The 17,410-nt window shown below is 39.9% G+C and overlaps 1 protein-coding gene and 1 long non-coding RNA gene across 4 annotated transcripts in view; one reads left to right on the top strand and one right to left on the bottom strand.

The window, feature by feature from the left end:
* The first annotated feature begins 10,741 nt into the window (after positions 1 to 10,741).
* On the top strand, positions 10,742 to 15,294 carry LOC117282329. Its single transcript, XR_004513048.1, has 2 exons — positions 10,742 to 11,046; positions 15,154 to 15,294. It is a non-coding gene; the product is annotated as an uncharacterized LOC117282329 (long non-coding RNA).
* The window catches only part of LOC111864686 (annulin), a 100,807-nt gene continuing 97,402 nt past the window's right edge, over positions 14,006 to 17,410 (bottom strand). For 2 of the 3 annotated variants that reach the window (XM_033751538.1, XM_023852118.2), the window contains exon 14: positions 14,006 to 17,332. In XM_033751538.1, the coding sequence (XP_033607429.1) occupies positions 17,155 to 17,332 (178 nt within the window). In that variant the 3' untranslated portion in view covers positions 14,006 to 17,154. The remainder of the gene's footprint in view (positions 17,333 to 17,410) is intronic. The other variant, XR_004513047.1, reaches the window with a different exon arrangement.

The following is a 17,410-nucleotide window of genomic DNA, read 5'->3' as shown; positions in this document are numbered from 1 at the left end:
ATTCATTACAGTACTCACAAAAGCCAGCCACTAATCATCGTACTGTGCCAGATGAATCCAGTCCACGTCCCCTCCACCTAGTTATTTACGATCCAGTTTAATATCATCCTCTCATCTATTTCTAGGTCTTCTAAGAAGTATCCTCCCTTTATAGCTTCAAAATAGAATTTTATACGCATTTATATATATATTTTTTTTACGTGTTACACGCTCCACCCATCTCACCCTCCGTGATTCAAACACTGTAACTTTTGTGAATAGTAGAAGTTAGAAAGCCTCTCGTTATGCAGCCTTCTTCAGCCTCCTACCCTTTCTCTCTCTGCCTCTCTTACGCCCAAATGTTCTCCTCAGCCTTATGAAGCCTGGATTTAATCTTACTGCCCACATCGTAGAGAACACGCTGTCTTTCCGTTACAAACTTCATCTGGTTAAGGCTGTTAAGAGAAATGATCGCTCTTTTTTGGGAGGGGGAATAGCTCCGTCGGTATAGCGAAATGCTAAGGGCTCAACGGCCGGGGTTCGATTCCTGGCAGGAGCAAGAGATTTTTCTCAGTTCTCAGCGTCCGGACCAGCTCTGGGACCCACCCAGTCTTCTATCCAATGGGTGCCGGGGGCATTTTCTCCGGGATAAAGCGGCCGGGGGGAGAAGATGACCACTCATCTCCATCTAGTACCGAGGTCAAGAGTTATCTCTCCTCCCCCCTTCTTGTTCCAACTTTGGAGCACAGGGCTGATTTCTCAGTTTCATGATAATTTTTACAGACGGTAGGACCTCTTGGACGAGTGATCAGCTCGTCGCAAGGCCGCTACCTGTACGGGACAACACAAACGCAAAATAAACATCCATGCTTTGTGTGGGACTCGAACCCACGATCCCGGCTTCAGAGCGAGAGTAGACCGGCAAGGTCAAGAGTAGTGGAACTATATTTCACTCCTCCATTTTTCTTCATGTCGTGGTGTTTAATTATTTAAGCACATGAGTAACATTTCTTTTTTTACCTTTTATTCTGACAATTATCAGAAACATATGATTGAACTTCATAGCGTTCCTGAAATTGCAAATTGCATGTATAGTAAGCACTGTGTTTCCGAGGGTTGATATGAGAGATCAAGGTTCACGCCCTTAAAAAAAACATTCTTTATAGTTATAAGTTGAAAATTGACTTGCAATCAAAGTCGGATTCTACAGCACACCATCCTTTTCGGTTTGTAGTACCTTCAGGAGAGACGAACTTTATGGCACCTGGGCTTGCTGACTGATGCGGTTTAATCAAGTTACTTCGGAGAATAGTTTTCTGCTGACCCATGTAGCTATCAAAACGGTCTCCAGAGGCCCACAGTAGCGGAATAAAAATCCGTATTACAGCTCGAAGAAGCCAAATGGGCGAGAGAGTATATAGAAGAGCGGTCAGCTTCTGAATTATGATTGACATTATTTTAATCCTGTAAAATAGAAGATCAGATGACGTCATTTTACTGTAATGACTCTATAAATAAATATTAAAGGGACGAAACTTTATCCTGAACTGACCAACGTGAAGTGGATGGAAAATAGACTTTTATATAAGGTTCACAGAGTTTGTGATTTTTATAGGGGAACTGAAGGAACTACACAGCAGAAGTAGATTAAGAGGATTCTGTGGTATTGTTTGGGATATAAATTGAAGAGTTTGGGTGGGGAAAATATCGATCAGGATCAAAAATCGTCCACTTTAGACAAAGACGGGCAGACGGGAGTCGCGAACTCTTATGTCCAGTAACAACAGCATTTCAGAGTACATCCTTTTCCTGCCATTACTCCATCAGAAATCTTTTCAACTTACTACAGGCTGTTTAAAGTAATGAAGAACCATCAACCAATAAACTACATAAATAAGACAATGTAAATTAGTCCCGCCGGTCACGGTAGCCGAGCGGTCTAAGGCATGTACTGTCTTCGCTCGCTCTGAAGCCGGGATCGTGGGTTCGGACCTGTTTCCTGTGAGGTACGAACTGAATTCTTATATATTATTCTTATACACTGCCGGTCACGGTAGCTGAGCGGTCTAAGGCACGTACTGTCTTCGCTCGCTCTGAAGCCGAGATCGTGGGTTCGGATCTGTTTCCTGTGAGGTACGAACTGAATTCTTATATATTATTCTTATACACTGCCGGTCACGGTAGCCGAGCGGTCTAAGGCATGTACTGTCTTCGCTCGCTCGGAAGCCGGGATCGTGGGTTCGAATCCCACTCAGGGCATGGATGTTTAGTTGTGTGTGTGAGTTTTTCTGTGTTTGTGTACAGGTAGAGGCCTTGCGACGAGCTGATCACCCGCCCAAGGAGTCCTACCGAATGTGTAAGATATAGAAAAACCGAAGTGAACGGAGAAGTTCATAGAGGTAGGCCTAGGCCCACTGGGGCTGTAGCGCCAAGGAAAAAAAATTAGTCCCTGTGCTTAATTAATTAAGCATTATGCCACGAGGACATATGTGGAAGTGGAGGTATATCTCCAGCTTTTTTAACTTCTGTACTAGACGTAGTTAAGTGGTCTGCTTCACGCCTCTGCCCCTTTACCCCCCGGTACCCACTGTAAATTAAACAAATACCAGCCATAATTTTAAATTGCATTATCTACTGGGAATGGATCTCAGAGAGATAGGATGGTATGGTATGGATTGGATTTATCTGGCTCAGGATAGAGACCGCTGGAGGGCTCTTGTGAACACCGTAATGAACCTTCGGGTTTCATAAAATACTGAGAAGTTCTTGAGTAGCTGCACAATTGGTGGCTTCTCAAGAAGGGCTCACCTCCATAAGTGAGCGACTATCTACTGGGATGTGACACCGTGCTGTCGGTAGAAACTCATTGACGTTTCGAAGGAATGTACTGTTTCCTTTTTCGGAGTCGAAGAGAGTAAAGAGCATGACGTGGATTGGAAAGACAACTCTTCTTTGAGGCAATATTTTTCACCGAAACGTTACTGAACTTGTACCGGACAACACGGTGACATATTCCCAAAGGTAACTGCCTCTGCGCCTTAGCGTGATGCCCTGTAGATGTTAGGAAGAAGTAAAGCTAAATGAGATTCATGCCTTGGTTATGGATGCTGAGTCATACGTTTCATATTCTTTCCTGAAAGAGTTGGCTGTTTTCATTAAACAGAAGCGTGTGAGGGCACCAGAAGTGGTACATAGTGACGAAAAGAAAAATTCCTGTCCCTGTAATCGGACCCTGATTATCCATCCCATAGTGACTTACCTCGTTAGATACCGAAGGAAAAATGGACTAACTGACATGAGACTAAAGTTATCTTTGTGCCTAAGGAAAAACATGTTGGGGGTGGGGAAAAGGAGATAAGATTTATGCTGTTAGACCTATGCATTACGATGATCTCCGAAACCAAAATACGCAGAATAAACTCCGTGGCCTGCAGTCCACAGGCAAACTATACCGACCGAGCGACCGCCGCTTGTCAGCGAAGTTGGTACCAACTTTTGCGAATAGATGGTGGCAAGTGGTCATCGCAGCGGAACCCCACGACCGTTAATTTCGGTTTTCTAGACCGGGGCCGCTATTTCCTCGAAATAGCTCCTCAATTATCCTCATGAGGCTGAGTGGACCCCGTTCCAGACCCTTTACTTCTCATAAAATCTGGTAGTGCAGGGAATCGAACCCGGGACCTCTGGATCTATAGGCAGGAACTCTGCCCACTAGACCACAGAGGCGGTCAACATACACAGACCAGTAATTAATTACTTGTTCTTAATTCTCAGAGTCAAATCGCTGGAATTATTTTCGCCTTGTACAGTTTGGCCTGGCGTTAATTTTAATAAGAGGACTAGTAACATATTGCAGGCTGTAAAAACACATGGACTGAAGCATTACAGATGGCTTCAAAGGAAACGACATGTGTGTGGTAAAGGAACATGCTACTTTACATATCTGTTTTTATATGCTTCATATAAAAATACTGACCATCCTTTCAGATAATCGTTCATAAGTAAAGATCACGTAAAAACAAAGCAGCTACCAAAGCTCACCTGCGTTTCAATAAGGGATCTGTCAAGTGTGATGATTCGGGCCATCTGCACCAGAGCGAGAAGCAGGTTGCCAAAAATGTGTACTCGCTACTAATATACGTATACATATATATATATATATATCTTAACAGCATGTAAGCCTGTGTTAAGTGCGACAGCATGACAAATTTTCTGTTGTTTCGATAACAAGAGGGTATATATATTGCGTTTGACTAAACGCTTAACACGAGAAGTGATAATCAGAAAGTTGCAATATGCCCAGTTTTCTGATATTCTCTATTCTTTCTGCATGTATGACACACGAACATACACTCCACTTCTTATTCCATTTGAAATAATTAAACAAAAAAAAGCAAACTCCGTGGTTTTAGTCCGCAAACGAACTATACCGACCGAGCGAACGCCCCTTGTCGGAGAAGTTAGTGCCAACTTTTGCGGATCGAGGGTGCGTCGTGGTCAGCGCAACGGATCCCCACGGCCGTTAATTTCGGTTTTCTAGACCGCAGCCGCCGCTATTTCCTTGAAATAGCTCCTGAATTGTCCTCACGAGGCTGAACGGACCCCGTTCGAGTCCCATTACTTCTCAGAAAATCTGGTACCCCGGGAATCGAACCGGGGACCCCTGGACTTGTAACCAGGAATTTGACCATTAGGCCACTACAATGTTTAAATGAGAATAAAATCGTATTCAATACTACAGCATAATTTTTTTCCACTCTGTGGTAAAAAGCTATCTCTGTAACAGGCTGTGGAGGCCAATATTGCTGTGAGACGTCGAGGTTCCCACATCTTCTAGCCAATCGGCTCACAGATGGCGGTGATGTCAGCCTTAGGCGCCGGCCGCCATTTACTTCCATAGAAATTCCTGGTACTCATTTATGTTAGAATCTGAGTCGACCCCAGGGCCATAGCGAGGCTCAAAGTGTTGGGTCACTTGAAAAAATCCATCTCACCACGACTCGAACCCGCGACCTTCCGGCTCGCAGCATAGTGCCTCAACCAACTACGCTACCGCGTGCCCCCCATATTATGTTAAACAAAAATTATTAGATCACAAAGAAAACATTTGAGAAATGAAAGGCAAGGTGCAAACAAGACTAGCGCAATGCCAAAGTTTTATATATAGGCTTGGAGTCAGAATATCAAAATTAATATTAAAAAACTGGGTTCTTTGTTTGTTGCCATAATCTTGTGTACTAGCATAACCAATATACGCCTTCTTTCCATCTGTTTGCTTAAGCACACAATTTATCAGCTTCTAAGGGTTCACTAGAATTTTAATTTAAACACAAAACACCACCAAGCTTTTAAAGTTCTCTGTGACAATGGCTAATGTATCAGTGTTTCTTTCTGTCAATCAATCAAGGGTCTGGCCGGAAATCGCGTTATTTACAAATAGAGTGGCTGCAGGTGGATAATGCCCTTCATCCATTTTGGGCACACAAAGATTTATCTATAGTAGTGTTCCTCAATATGTGGCACGCGACATGCCGCCGGTCCGCGAATTCCAGTTAACGTTATATTGTATCGCAATATTGCAAATATTACTATTTAAAATCATATATTCTTATATTTTCCTTTTAGTAACTACTTATATTATGTTTATATTACTATTCCTTGCCCCTCGCTCAGGATAGGGACCAGTGAAGGGCTCTTGTGAACACGGTAATGAACCTTCGGGTTCCATAAAACGCTGGGAAGTTCTTGAGTAGCTGCACAATTGGCGGCTCCTCAAGAAGGGCTCAGCCCCGTGCGCGAGTGATTCCTTGTCCCTCTCCACTTTTCCCAAACGACTTGTCAATGGGTTGTACGGCAGAGGAAAGTTGTCCCTGTGCTTAACTAATTAGGCACTACGCCATGAAGGCGCATGGGGGAGTGCATGTATAAATACATATTTTCTTGACCTCGGCACTAGTTGGAGTTGAGTGGTCAGCTTCACGCCCCGGCCGCTTTACTCCCGGTAAAGAGCCCCGGTACCCTTTGGATAGGAGGCTGGGTCTGCCCAGAGCCGGTCTGGACGACGTGGAGAGGAGAAAATTCTTGACCCTAACGGGACTTCAACTCCGACCCCTCGGTTGTCCAGCCCGCAGCCTGTCGCTATATCGACTACGCTATTCCGGCTTGTACAACAGAGGAAACGGGATTCTATTCTTGCCGGAGGCAAAAAGTATTTGTCTTCTCCATAGTTGCCCGTTCTGGTGGCAAACCCCGCCTTATGTCACATTGGCACCGAGGCCCTCTCCCTAGAGTTAAAGCGGCCAGGCCATGAAACTGATCATTCGCCCACATTTCATGCTGAAATTAAGTATGTGCTGAGCTGTATCTCCACTCGCCGGTCACGGTAGCAGAGCGGTCTAAGGCATGCACTGTCTTCGCTCGCTCGGAAGCCGGGATCGTGGGTTCGGATCTGTTTCCTGTGAGGTATGAACTGAATTCTTATATATTATTCTTATACACTGCCGGTCACGTTAGCCGAGCGGTCTAAGGCATGCACTGTCTTCGCTCGCTCGGAAGCCGGGATCGTGGGTTCGAATCCCATTCAGGGTATGGATGTTTGGTAAGTGTATGTGTTTATTCTGTGTTTGTGTTGTCCTGTGTTTAGGTATAGGCCTTGCGACGAGCTGATCACCCACCCAAGGGGTCCTACCGAATGACTAAGATCTACTGAACCGAAGTGAAACGGAGAGTTTCATTGAGGCAGGCCAAGGCCCAACTTGGGTCTGTAGCGCCAAAATAAAAAAAACTCTACCCTTGTGTTTAATTTATTAAGCACAGGGACAACTTTATTTTACTTACACATCTTTGGGTAAATTTAGTTCGACAGTGTGTTCAAAGTTATTATTATGGAACAGGAAATATATCTGTATTTTAAGAAGACAGACGTAAACTTCTCCCCTTGAATTAAGCTTCCAAATGTCATGCGATTTATCTCGGTATCTTCTGGAGTCTGCGCATCCCTCTCTCTCTCTCATTTGTGATGAAAGCAAGACTAACCTCGCCATTGTTGAGTCACCATCAGACCAATCCCCCCCCCCGGGGGTCCACTCAGATGCTCCTAATCCAAAAGTGGAACGAATCGAGTCACGTGAACCAGAACGAGAATTTTACTGATCCCATAACAAGCCTCATTCATCAGGATTTAGCCCAATGTTTGCAGTTAATGTGGTATTGTCTCACATGACGGCGTCCCCCACATTAATCTGTATGACAAGTTGATATTCCAGGGGCACGCATTGCAGTTAAGTTTCTGTACTCGTAAAATAATTTTCACTAAACGGATATTCCATTTATTGCTTTTACGCGGACGAAAAATTATCTTTCAGCTTGTAGGTTGAAACCGTGTTCGTTTATTTGCCAATAAAATTAACTAAGATTGGTGGGAAAGCCAGAAGGAAAGAGACCGCTGGGAAGGCCAAGGCGTAGGTGGGTTGACAATATTAAAATGGATCTTAGAGAGATAGGATGGGCAGGTATGGATTGGATTGATCTGGCTCAGGATAGGGACAAGTGGAGGACTCTTGTGAACATGGTAATGAACCTTCGGGTTCCATAAAATGCTGGGAAATTCTCGAGTAAATTTGGCTTCTCCTCAAGAAGAGCTCAGCTCCATAAGTAAGTAAGTATTACTATACCGCTTTCCTCTTCATTTTCATAATCACTTCTTAAATAGTTGCAACTCTCCTGTAACTGGGACATCCGCTTCCCACTTAATTTTGTCGGGCTTTGATGACTGCGACCTGAAGCTACTGCCCTCCCACTGTAAACAGAAACTATATTCCCACTTATAAATTTCCATTAAGATTTTCCTGATTAAAATAAACCCCTATTTTATAAAAATAATAAAGGTAAAAGTGAAGTTATCCTTGTAACAGGCCGTGAAGGCCCACAGGTTTGTGATACGTTGAGGCTGACATATTTGCTAGACAGTGGTGTGGTTATCAGCCTTACGCGCCGGCCCCCTTTGCCCCCCAGGGAGATTCCTGGTATTCATTTCTGTTAGAGGCTGAGTCGAACCCAAGGCCATAGTGCGGCTGGAAGGATTAGCTCAATTGAGAAGTGTAATGAACTAGTTGGGAATCGAACGAGCGGCCTTCCGGCTTATAGCATAGTGCCCCCGTAGTACCAATAACAATTCTATATATTACGTTATTACTGATGTCGTAGCTCCTGTAATTAAAATACCATATTTGTTATAAAGAGAGTACTTCGAAAACAACTTTTTGGCCTAGTTTGTTTTTCGTTCATGGAAAAGCAACTGGAACATGAATCTAATCACTCATCTCTAAACAACTTCGAGGTCTAAAATGAATGGAGCCTTATCTGTACGCTCTCCATACACCTTCAAAGGGTAGTGTTTATGTACACGACAACTTTGTAACCAGTGAGAGGATTATTGTGAGGAAAGATCTGTTGATTGCAACATAAAGAGAGATTAGCTTATTTAGCAATGCCTTTTCAACTGCCTACGCTATGCAGCGTTATGTAGGATGATTTGTGGACTACTGCCTGACTGCTCGTGTGAATATCTTACAACCTTTTAGTGTTACGATTTTTACACGCTAGATGGTACTGTGAAGTTGTGCAGTCTACTATTGCCACCTGTTAGAACTTATGTGAATTAATTCCTTGACCGCATAAAAGTGAGAACACTCATCATGCCTGTGGTTTCTAACTGAGCAGCACGACATGAAGATTTATGGGGGGGGAGTGGAGGTATATCTCCACTTCTCTTCACTTCGGTGTTAGACACCTTAATACCACTAACGTTTTACCCCGAGGAAACAGTCCCCGGTACGCATTGGGTAGGAGGCTGGGTGGTCTCCAGCGATAATCTGGCCGTTATGGAGAAGATAAAAATCTATTGCCTCTGCCAGGAAACGAACCCCGATTCCTCTGTCATCGAGCTCATAACCTAGTCGTTGTACCGGCTCAGCAAGCTTGACCTCCAGCATTCAGTTAAAATATTAATAATTTTGTGGCAAATAACTATGAACTATACTACTAATCAAATTATTGGTTGGCTTTAGGACTTACTGGCATATAACGAATAAGGAAAAAATGGATAGAAAAATGGCTTGAAATATGTATCCCTGCTACGACTAAGGATTATTGTGGGGAGATACCAAGCAAAATCACAAACAACCACAGTTAGGGAAAGCACGGCCTGAGGTTCGAAGAAGGAATCTTCCAAATTAAATCGAGGTAATCAGTTAACCCTGCCTGATGTTGATGAGGTGACACCTGAATATGCTACGGATTAACTATGTACAAGTAGCAGAGTCCTCCTTGAGAACCTGACAGTCCTCAGCCCGTTAAGAAATTATTTGAAATTTATGGAACCCAGATGTTCACTGTAGTATTCAGAAGAACCATTTTCCTTTGTATTAAAAAAAAGGGCAGACATTTTACAAAATTTACAGACAAATCAGATAGCCAAATTCAGGAGTCATCTACCACACAATATATTTACAGTCTCAAAACATGGATTGATTAATTATTTTCCCACCTCCTGGAAGATATAAATTTCTTATAACCTGGATGAACAGTATTTACTTGTTCCTTATCTATTAGTATCGACCTATATAAGACTTAGTACACAAAAATGATATTAACGAAACAAACAAAAACAAACTCCATGACTTGAGTCTGCAAGCGAACTACACCGACCGAGCGACCGCCGCGTGTCGGCGTGCCTACTTTGGGGATAGAGGGTGTCACGTGGTAAGCGCAACGGATCCCCACGGCCGTTAATTTCGGTTTCTTAGACCGGAGCCGCTATTTCCTTGAAACAGCTCCTCAGTTATCCTCACGAGGCTGAGTGGACCTCGCTCCAGACCCACTACTTCTCAGAAAATCTTGGAGCCCTGGAAATCGAACCCGGTACCTCAGGATCTGTAGCCAGGAACTCTGACCACTAGACCATAGGAAAAATGTCTGATATATTACGGACTCTCGGGAATGGTAAGGGCAACAAATAACACTATCACAATTACTACAATTCGAGATTTATGCCAGAACCTACAGCAAAACTAAAAATGCACTTCCATTCCCATAGGGTTTTGGATTCTAACATCGTGTGACCAACCTTGGTCAAAAATACTTTTTTACAGTCTGACATATGCCGATACATTTAAAAGGTTATCAGTTACGTTTTAGTCTACTTTACAAAATCGTGTAGAAAGACTATAAAGGTAGGATCCCCCACGCCCCCCCCCCCAAATTACACATTCATAAATATTTCGAACTCACCAGCTACTGTGGTGCCTCTGCCATCCGAAGAACTGACGAAACTGTCGCTTTCTTCTTCCCATATATTGCACACAACACTACGAAAGTCTATGTTTTTACAAATTATAAAATAGGAACTCAATAAACTTCACGTAAACAGGTCACAAAGCATTTCATAAATGCACCACATTCTGTTCAGTGTTCGTGTAGAAGAAAAGGTGAGGGCAGCTAAACGAATACTACTGGCAGAGAATGACTGCAGATATCGGTTCTTTTGATATAAGCCAAAGTTAAGTCTTGTAAACTGCCCACGATGCAACAAAACTGCATCTAGGAATTATATATATAATTCTAACCTCAAATTTTAAAACTTTTCTTCTTCCCGCTTACCACACGCTAATGCTACCACAACATTGTTAATCACCGCGCGATTCTTCATGTCGAAACGAGTTACGCGTTCAAAAATAGTCTCGGTCGTCTATCGACTGTCTTCAATGCATTCATCAGCATGACGTCAGGATGCAAGTTACCATGCCTGAATAAAAAACTGCGTTTATAATTTCACTTCATATACGTTATATGGAAGAGTATGCGCGCCAAAAGGCATAAAGAGAAGAGGAGCAAAGGCGCGTATCAGACTAAAGAGCAGACGAAAACAGTTTAACGGGTTAAATGGTTGAGGGCTGGAGGTTTTGACTTCATGTGATCTTGCGAAAGAATATTTTTGTGTGACATGTTTAGTAAAACCTGAGGCATTCGTAAAGTCGTAAAGTGTTTTAACCTGCATCATAAGAGAAGGTAGGCCTACCATTACAATATATACCATATATATTTATGCATGTCTGTATGGCAACAAATTAGTTGTCTACAGTACAGGCATTCGTGGAATTCCCGTGGCGGTACTGAGTAAATCCATGAAAATATAAAATCAGGAGAAACAGAATTTGGGGCAAAAGCACAGAAACCCACATGTAGCTCTTCATAGCCTATACTTACTGTTATTGTTGGCCCTGTTTAACCAAAATCGGGATTTAGTGTTAAATTTTAGTAAAACTGCCAGATATTACATTTTATGTAATTCATCCAGGTGTTCTCAAATTGTATCACTGGTGACCGCAAGGGGAGTAAGGCAACATGTGGTTGTTTCAATCAGAATTGAAGAAAATAGGAAAATATTAATAGTAACAACAGTTTAGAAGCCTTTTAAAAGATTAATATTCTAGGGTGCTCAATAAAACACAAGTTTGTAAGCAGATTTTCTTGCTACTCCCCTTTGCAAATTTGGCTGCCCCCCTGACCATCCCCAGTTGTTGGGTGCTTTTCATTGTGAACAAGCCAAAAGCTGTTCCTTACACAAATACTAAGTGAGAACTTAGTTTTAAAATTCCTTAGTTTTTCACAGCTGCAGGTAATATTACCTGCAATTTTTTAAGGACTTAAATTTAAATCAACTCTCACTCTGATACAGCTTCATAGTCCAATTACTCATTTCTTCTCTCTTCAGGGTTATCAGTGTAAACAATGTCCGAAGAAGAGGTTATCTGGCAGATCATTTACTCATCTACTTTAGAAATTGAAGTCCAATTTACGTGTCCTTCCTGGAGAGAAAGACTGGAATAATTTAAATTAAGGTTCATATTGAATGAATGTATAGGGGGTGGGCCACACAAACCAAAGGTAACATTACTGTTACTGTTGGCCCAGTGAGAGAGAAAGTAATTACATTTACAAATAATCGGTTTTGTTTATTGCTGGCAGTTAAAAATTCCGATACAAAACTTTACATAAATGATAGTACAGACATCAAATTCCACTCTTGTAGAAAAATATTACCTTTTAGCACATAGATATTTTCTTATAGACAACTGAAGTCAGTAGGTATAAAATATAATTACATACATAGAAATGTGTTTCCAGTAACTGTTTTATACAAAACTGGAGAAGGGAGAGTATAGCAGTAACAATTATTTTCAGTGACCCTCACTATAAGCTCTGTTACTGCTGCACTGGATAATCACGTAGCATCTTGCACCTGCAAACGCTTATATCAAGTCAGCAAAACAAATACCAGAATGTCAGATGCTGAGCTTACTGTAAAGAATTAAAAGCAGAATTTTTCACTTAATAATGCTATGTACAGTATGGAAAGAGTCCTATTTTTAAACAATTTATTTTCTATTTTTGTATCCCGCTTAAAAATCGCACCATTCCATGATCAGTTTTATAACTGCATTATGTATTTTGGTGTAGGACTGACCAGATGTATTTCATAACAAAGTCTGGGAAACACTGTACTATAATTAAACACAATTATCAAAATCCAACTACTTGCAAGATAATTAAAACATATCTTTAAATTATTCTATCCTTCCTTTCATTCTGTGCTTCACTATTGTTAGATTAATTTCGGATATTAAAATGGCACATTAATGCACTGCATACATATGCATTCACTGTCGGAGTAAATATATGAGTACCCGCTACCTCATAATAATGTCTCTCTTGCATGTGAATATATTATTATTTAGTGCTTTGATAAAAAAAATATATGCAGTAATATCATAAACGTGGGAGTAAGGAGGCAATCAGCACCCTTCCACAAAAAGAATTCTGCCCATCACATGTATCTGCTGCAAATATAAAGACTCTGAACTCCAACTTAGACACTTTCCTAGTAAAAAAGTAAAGCTATCCCTGTAACAGGCCATGGAGGCCCATACGGTTGTGAGATATTGAGGGTCCCACATTATCTAGACATTTGGCTCACAGCGGTGAGGTTGTCAGCCTTACACGCCGGCCACGCTTTACTTCCCAGGAAAATTATTTAATTAATTCCTGGTACTCATTTCTGTTAGAGGCTGAGTCAACCCCAGGGCCATTTTAAAATTAAAATTTGCTTAGTGGAGGGTGGAGTCCAGGTGGGTCCACTCAGCACGGCGGCCATTGATTGGCCTGTTGTACCTGCCCCGGGTGCTTATGATGATGGAGAATTTGGTGGAATGAAGATTGGCAGGGGAAACCGAAGTACTCGGAGAAAACCTACCCCAGCGCCACATTGTCCACCACAAATCCCACTTGACCAGACCTGGGATTGAACCCAGGCCGCCACGGTGGGAAGCCCGTGACTAACCGCTTGAACTATGGTGCAGCCAACCCCAAGGTCATAGTGTGGCTGGAAGGGTTAGGTAAATTAAAAAAAAAAATCCACATCATCAGGACTCGAACCCTCGACCTTCTGGCTTGTAGCATAGTGCCCCCACACTTTCCTAGTAATAATATTAAAATAATTATAATGAGATTTACATAGTGATATGAATCATGATCCCAGCAATTAAGAAATTGTATGTCAGTTGCAACTGCTTCTTTGAATATCATATTGAAAATGGCAGTTCCCATTGTGTATTGCAAACTTAAGCAACTCAGGATTACAAGAGTTTACTTTGTGCTATGGATACAGAAATATATTGTGCTACAGATTTTGCTTCTTCCCTATATTCAGTACATTTCCAAAATTACTAATTATATGAGTTATATATATTTATAAGAACAGTGAAAACAATTTCAGTCTTTACAATTTTAAAGAAACTCTCTATCAGTAATTTTAATACATATTTAACCAACCCAGTTTAATTTTAAAAATACTTGGTATATTCAGTCTAGGTCCTTGTGTATGTAAACACACTTCTAGAAATGCTGTTTGGAGTAAAGACACCTTCCTATAGGGGCAAAAATGTCATCAATGCCATTATCTTGTTTCTAGGGACATTGTTTTTGTTAAATATGCACAAATAGGCCAAAGAAAAGATTCAAACAATATTTTCTATTAATGAAACAGATGTTGAATTCAAGTATATGTTCTAATCATACAAACAAAAGCTAAATATGAACTTTTTTTCCAGTCAGTTCATGCATGTTTTAGGTTACCCATAATTCAAATTCATTAATGTCACAGTTATATATCGCTTGATAATGGTCACTATAATATATTGCTGTATTCTCTTTCTTGTGTGTTTTACTTATAAGGTTCAGATTGAACAGTTTCTTTGAAATCTTTATATTGGCATTTCACTGTAAACAACATGACAACAAAGATAACTCTTTGTATGAAAATAAACTGAGCGTTTCAGTTTACTTTAGCATTCTGAAAAAAAAAAAGAAGCAAAATTTCAAAATAAAAATATTTCAGCTAGTATACTGAAAATTGCGAAAAGTTATAGTGCTGTGAGCTGTAATGTCTGTCAGTAATATTAATATTTCAATATCTTTTAAAAACTACAATTATTTCAGAATACAATTCTGAATAAAAACTATAAAATCACTATAGCATATTGTTCTCCAATAATTTGAAATCAACAAATAAATCTATAAATATATAATATATATATAAGATTATTTATGGCTGATAAAAAGCATTAGCATTAAACCTCAGATAATAAACACAGTTCATAAATTCTATTCACTTAATACCACTCTTACTTTCTTTCCTATTCAGTCTTCATACATGCATAAAAAATGTCCTCACATAAAAAACAAATAACATTTATATACTAGTGTGTAAATTATTTCTTTTCTGCTGATGGTCAAAATTGTAAATATAACTGCCACATTATAGGTAAAGAAACCTCACACACAGAGGACCATTACACTCACTGGAGAGAGCCCGATTTCTTATTCTGATTACCATTAACATTTCTAAAACACAATTAATGTATGGTACCATAACCTATATCCATACTCTCTTTAGTGAAATAATTTAGTTCACATATAAAATCATAATAATTTGTTTTAATTTAATAGCCTACTATAAGAGTATTTGTTTTAAAATGAAAAAGTCAACATAAATATGTGTGTATGTGTGTGTATACATATAGATATATAAAAGCAGTCTTCCTTATTTTATTCCAGTATGTCTACTGAAGAATTCTATGACCAGTATTAATGTCCAATATTGCCTTTGCCTACATAATAAGAGGCAAAATATTCTCAATGACGACAGTGGTGGTGGTGGTGATGATGATGACTTTAAAACAGTAATTCTCATATGAACCAGAGAAGGCAACAACATAATCTAAAAACACAACAAACATATGGGATCCAAGTAAGTGAAACTTATATAAGGATCAAAATGATAGTTTTTCAGATACATAAAGAAAGCCTTGCAAAGGTTATTACTTGACAACATTCTGTTTAACTTCCTAGAATAAGTACAGTAGTTATAACACTATGTGTAATACAGTGAAGCCATTTCGTTGGATGTGCTGTGTTAACATGGATAGAGTGTCCAACATTTGAGACACCACTAACTCCATACTGACATAGCTGGATTGCCTTAGAATATTTCACTGCATACTGTTGCCATGTCAGCTTCAGATCATTTAAATATAGGCAATAATAATAAAAATAATATCATAATAAAATATGAAATTATAAAAATCAGTTGATTCACTTTTCTAGTTGCTTATCTTCACATGAAAGAGTCATGTCCATTTACCCATATGATATCTGAACTTGTGTGTTTCACAAGAAAATATAAACATAAATGCAATTCACATGACATGGATATTTATTACAACAAGTAACAGTAACGGAAGTATTATAATTCTATTCATAGTTATCATATTTTCATAGAATAAAACATAGGTTGTATTGTGATCTTGTCGGTTATGACATCATGTTGTAGTCTGGTATGTGAGTACCAGTGTTCAGAAAGAATGTACAGTCTCTGTCTTTTGTGTTGAAGTTAGCCAAGTTGGGAAAGTTGCAGATTATGTAGAAACAGATCATGTAGATAGAATTGGTCAATCAGAGCCCTGTATAGAGCTGAGGTAGGGGAATGGAAACCACAAGCCCTGGCAAGGGCCACTACTCCAGAACAGAAGTGGCGAGAAAGAAAGGGGTCACATAGGAGAGGAGCGGCCAGTCACAGCCCAGGATGAAGAAGTGCACATGACGAAAGCAGACCAGCAAGAACCTCTGGCCTTAGTAAAGTCGACTACGCAACATGCTCCTTTCACATTACTACATAACCTGTCACTTTCCTAACTTGCCTGATGATTTTAGTAGTATATTCCTTTGAAACACTGGTATCAACATACCAGAATATAACATATTGTCATTACTCACATAAATATAAAATGAATGGATTCTCTTTTTTAATATTTAATTTAAACCGATACCTCTTTTCAGCAGGTACCTTAACTCTATACCTGTATGCAGCTAAAATTGTGGGCATTCTCAGAAGGCTAAAGGAAGATTTAGAAGAATACCTGAAGTCATGAAAGGAAAAGATATATGTCATTTTATATGATAATAAATTACTTTCCGTTGCTAAACTGGATTCAGTTACATGGTGTTTATAACGTAACTGTAAAGCAAAGTGAACAAATTCACTCTGACTATAATCCTGAATTAAAATTTGTGATCAGTATTAATAACAGCATGTGGTGATTAGTACATTCAGATACCAAAATTTATACTGAGAATAAAAAAAAAAAATTATTCTTTGTGTTTAATTTTAACTTATCTTCAAAAGCAATATTAAATAAAATTATTTAAACTATAAATATTAACTCAGTAATGCCAATTTTATGCTGATGTCAGAGATGTCGTGTATGTGCAAAATGATACACAGTATACTCATATGTGAGTCACAGTAACTCTGTTCCAGGTGACGCGTTATGCTTCTTAATTTGAAGCTATATGCAATTGAACACTTGTAATATAAATATATGTTTAGCAAATGTGTGCTAAAAATTGAAAAAGTCTGACAGTATATACAAGCAGCTTCTCTCTACCATCCTCCAGTAATAAGCTGCGACTGAATGCTGCAGCCTATGTGTAAAAACATACCTTCATTCATTATAAACTAGAAGATGCAGTTCGAACAAACCCAGACCTCATGTCAGCTCATGCAGCGTTGCCAGTGCCATTGACAACCTCTTTCTTGGGTTCAACCATGAAGTTCAAAAAGCCATCTACATCTTCCAGTTCCTTTGACACAAACTTGGCAGCAATGGTACTTCTACCAGAGAATTTTGGCGTCATCTTGAACGTAGCTGTTGCCTCACCGCCTGAAGGTACGTTCCTATTAAGAAGAGGTACGGAATGTAAGTTTCTTTCAGGAAAGATCAGCTGGATCATGAAGGTAATAAATCATGGGCTT

This window comes from Cryptotermes secundus, unplaced genomic scaffold (genome assembly GCF_002891405.2).
Source record: "Cryptotermes secundus unplaced genomic scaffold, Csec_1.0 scaffold441, whole genome shotgun sequence".
Classification (NCBI taxonomy): Eukaryota; Metazoa; Arthropoda; class Insecta; order Blattodea; family Kalotermitidae; genus Cryptotermes; species Cryptotermes secundus.
The sequence above is the reverse complement of the archived record's forward strand: the minus strand, read 5'-3'. Positions and strand labels throughout refer to the sequence as shown.